The sequence below is a fragment of the Engraulis encrasicolus genome, chromosome 1, assembly GCF_034702125.1.
Source record: "Engraulis encrasicolus isolate BLACKSEA-1 chromosome 1, IST_EnEncr_1.0, whole genome shotgun sequence".
In the NCBI taxonomy this organism is placed as follows: domain Eukaryota; kingdom Metazoa; phylum Chordata; class Actinopteri; order Clupeiformes; family Engraulidae; genus Engraulis; species Engraulis encrasicolus.
The window spans coordinates 2,528,902-2,533,199 of NC_085857.1; the positions used below are offsets into that span (position 1 = coordinate 2,528,902).

Genomic DNA, 4,298 nt, shown 5'->3' on the forward strand with positions numbered 1-4,298 from the left:
ACAATACATCACCGAATGTAAAAGAAAATGATGTGAAAGCAATTTCCCACTAAATATCATTAGCAGTACACTACCACTGTGGCAGTTAATCACCTCCATTAATAAGGTCTGTGCTAAACCATAGGTGGCTAACCCGCGGCTCTCGAGCCGCATGCGGCTCTTTGCCTGGTGTTTTGCGGCTCTTGCGTTCATGTCCAAGTTTGTGTTTATGTCCCATAGGCAATATCAGTGGCGGCTGGTGACAGAAATATTGGGTAGGGCACACTTTCAGCTATGAAATTAATATTGCGACTATTCCCATGCGGGGGGTCTGGGGTTCCCCCCCCCCAGAAAATTTTTGATTTCTAGGATGCAATTTCCTGCATTCTGGTGTATTTTGGGGTAACCTGTTCAGCTTGACCTGCTCAAGACAGTGCATTCAAATAACTATTGAAAGAAACACAGGTAGTCAGAAAATTAGAAATACAAAGTGAAAATTTTATGTAATGAAAAGTGGATACATTTACATGTATTTGATGTATTCGGCTCACACACACACTCTCTCTCTCTCTCTCTCATTCTCTCTCTCTCTCTCTCTCTCTCTCTCTCTCACTGACTCTCTCTGACTCTCTCTCTCTCTCTCTCTCTCTCACACACACACACACACACACACACACACACACACACATACATACACACACACACACAAACAAAAGTGCTTAAATGCTTAAGTGCTACTTGTAGAGGAACTTGGCCCTTCTCTCTTTTAAATTTGAAAATGTGTCAATGACTTTAACGTTAAAGTCAGTCATCTCTGTCACTATGGCCCTCTCCATAGACAGGGTAGCCAGTGCGTTGAGGCGATCTTGCGACATTGTGTTTCTCAGGAATGTTTTCACTCGCTTAAGAGTCGAGAAGCACCTCTCTGCTTCTGCTGTCGTCATTGGTGTGGTGACAAGTATTTTCAAAAGGGTTACCGTCTCTGAAAAAAGCTCCCCCAAGTTGTTCTCCATAAAGAATTGGAGGAAGTCCACCGCACCACTACACGCTCTGAATTCCTCGTTGCTGTAGAGGAGTTCTAGCTCTGTCTTCAGCCTGCTGCTGTCAAGGACAGGGTAAGCCTTCACTGTGGTTTTAAGAGCCTCCTCTGGAAAATCCACTTGATAATCTTCAAACCGATCGCACTGCAGGAGGGTTGCACAGATGAGATGGTCTGTGAACTGGAACCTCTCTCTGGTGTGCCCCAGGATGGTATCACAGACCTAAAAAAACAAAGGCATTCAAGAAATGGGTAAAAAGGCACTTGGTTTTTAGCATGTCTATGATTGGCCACTAGATGGCAGCAGTGTATAAGACATTGTCTGCTAATGGAGTTTGTGCACATGAAATGCTGGTAATTAGGCCAGCTGTTTATAGCCCAACTGGTTTACAACTTTGATCAAATAGTAAGCTTTAAAAAAGAAACATGTGTAGCATGTCTGTTTAAAAGGCTACACAAGTTAATTGTGTTATTAATCCATTGATATAGTTGTGTTTTAATTAAGAAAAGAAACATAAATGAGTATGTATAGCACTTGGTTAATAAGTAGGCCAGTGTAATTGACCATCAGTACAATAGAGCAAAATTAAAGCCTTCCACATCACTTGGAGTAATAAATATATAAATAGCAATAAATAGCAATTCTGAAGTGCACCCTTAAAAAGGTACAATACAGTATATGGGTGGGAGACGTGACGCCTTGTTTTTTCATAACATTGGTTAAAAATCTACAAAACTGTTATTTTTCCTTTAAAAAGGAATTGTAAAAACTTTTGGTAACACTTTACGTAAAGCCCACATTATAAGCGCATTCATAACAAATTATAATGCCCATTATAATTACTTATAATGTATTGTGACTACAGCCATAATGCTTCATGATGCTTTATATTAACAGTTGTGAATCTAGCTTATAATGCTTTATAAATCCAAGGGTGTCATGAGTGCTCATGACTGGCTATAAACTACAGGCTGCCTGATGGGGCTTATAGTACATTATGAGCACCTATACCCCTCTATGCACAGACCTGGATGATAAACTGTCATAATTATCATCAATGTGTGCTCTAAGTAAAGTGAAGTTCATATGGATGCATCTATAATGCACTGTATAATACACATCTATAATGCATCGTAATGTACTATAAGCCCCATCAGGCAGCCTGTAGTTTATATGCAGTCACGAGCACTCATAACACCCGTGGATTTATAAAGCATTATAAGATAGATTCATGGTTATTTGTTACTGTTAACATAACACATCAGGAAACACATCATGAAACATCATGGGTGTAGTCATAATGCGTTGTAAGTAATTATAATGTGCATTATAATTTGTTATAAATGCGCTCATAATGGGCTATAGATATGGGCTTCATAGAAAGTGTTACCAAACTTTTTTTTTTTTTGGGCGTTACGCCCTTAAACGTCAACCACCCACATGAATGTATATAATAAGTTATTTCTACAAGGCTTTTTTTTATACAAGGCATGCTTTCTACTCACTTCAGCTGCAATTCGTTGGTGATCCTCTGAAGAGAGAGCCACACGTTTTCTTGATTGCAGGGATAGACTGCTGTGCTCCACTGTCATGGCATGGAGAGAATCTCTGTGAAGGGGAAGTAAGGTGTTTGTTTAATTCGTTTATTTTTTACGGCTTTCATTATTTTTTAACTGATGTTATTGAAGCAGAAAACCATAAAATAATGTATCTAAAACCAAATCAAATTAGTACCTGATCTTCTGTATGTCCTCCTGGAATCTTTGGATGCATCTCTTAATGTACACTGAGTCGATGCTCCTCTTCTGTAGCCTGGCATAGAGAGTGTCTACAAGGGGCATGATCTGGTGAAAAAGTTGCAGGAAGAACCTGAAGTCTGGGTCTTCCAGGATCCTTGCATATGCTCCTGCCTCTCTCACGGTGATTTCATCGAAGTCTCCCGAGTCTCGTATGGCATGGAAACATTTGATGAGATCCTCTCTGTGTTCAAACACCGTGTTGACAGCGCGGCTGTGAAAGTTCCACCTGACCTTGCTGGAAGTTGGCAGCCTGCGGTAAACCATTTCATCCAATACACTGGTCCTCTTGGGTGATCTTGAAAAAAAACTGGCAAAGCCACCAAGGTCCGAAAAAAAGTTCCTTACTTTAGAAATGTGACTGGTGGCTTGTTCCATGATCAAGTTCAACTGGTGCGCGTAGCAGTGGATGTAGTGCGCATTTGGGTAGTTCTCTTTTATTCGCTTCTGAACACCACCAGTGGCACCTCTCATTACGCTCGCTCCATCATAAGCTTGGCAGATGAGTTTTTCTTTTTCTTTTTGATCGGGAAGGATTATGGAAAGGCGTTCTTTCAGCTCTGTGGCAATGTTCACGGCTGTTGATGACTGCAGGGGAATGAATTCGAAGAATCGTTCCTGCACGTTCATTTTGCTGTCGATGTAACGCAGCACTAGCACCAGTTGGGTCACGGTACTAATGTCCGTTGTCTCGTCGGCCTGGATGGCAATGAAATCACTGTCCTTAACTTCTTTCAGAATCTGCTCCCTCACCACGGAAAACATGCAATCGAGCAGTTCGTTCTGTATCGTTTTTGAGGTGCCTTTAAATACAGTTGCTGTCTCCAAGTGCTCTTTCAGTGTGCTGTCAATTGAGGCAACAAAGTCGACCAAGCCGAGAAAGACGCCTGCAGGGGTGATAGTGAAAAAAAATCCTGAGCCTGAACTTTTTTCCTGGTCGGGGAGGGGGGGCCGGGGACGACGGGACATACTGCATATGAGACGTAATGTAGGCCTTATTATTATTCAAACACATTATTCAAACATTTAAGATAATGTTTTCATTTTTGCATTATTTCTATAGTGTTATTCACGAAAACACAGATCATTTCCCTGTTGGTAGGCTACAGCACTTGGCTGAAAGAAACTGACCACCACGTTCAATTCTAGCTGCAAAAACGAATACCAACGTATGCAGTTAGAAATGCATTCTAGGCTTGTGATGTTGCACTAAAGTTATTGAGGTGGGTATTGAACCAATGCAACATTTCAACACCAGAATGCATTTCTGAAAACATGGTGCATATTTTACCACATTGAATTAACTGAAAGCTACATATGTAGCAGCCATACCAAGACAGGTCAGTAGGAGGCAATACTACTCCAAAGTACAGTAACTACACTCTGTCCAAAATAGAGGAGGTGATTACCAATTAATTGAGCAATACTTTTAAATGACATGACATTTGCTGCAAGCTGATAAGTTTCATTTTCATTGGGACAT

General features: G+C 40.9%; 1 protein-coding gene across 1 annotated transcript; it reads right to left on the bottom strand.

The window, feature by feature from the left end:
• Window positions 1–695: 695 nt before the first annotated feature.
• Window positions 696–3,100, bottom strand: LOC134459097 (uncharacterized). Its single transcript, XM_063211747.1, has 3 exons — window positions 2,754–3,100; window positions 2,525–2,627; window positions 696–1,241 (listed from the first exon to the last, which is right to left on the bottom strand). The coding sequence occupies exons 1-3, from the start codon at window positions 3,080–3,082 to the stop codon at window positions 714–716; spliced, it is 960 nt and encodes a 319-aa protein (XP_063067817.1). The 5' UTR covers window positions 3,083–3,100; the 3' UTR covers window positions 696–713.
• Between the last annotated feature and the right edge of the window lie 1,198 nt (window positions 3,101–4,298).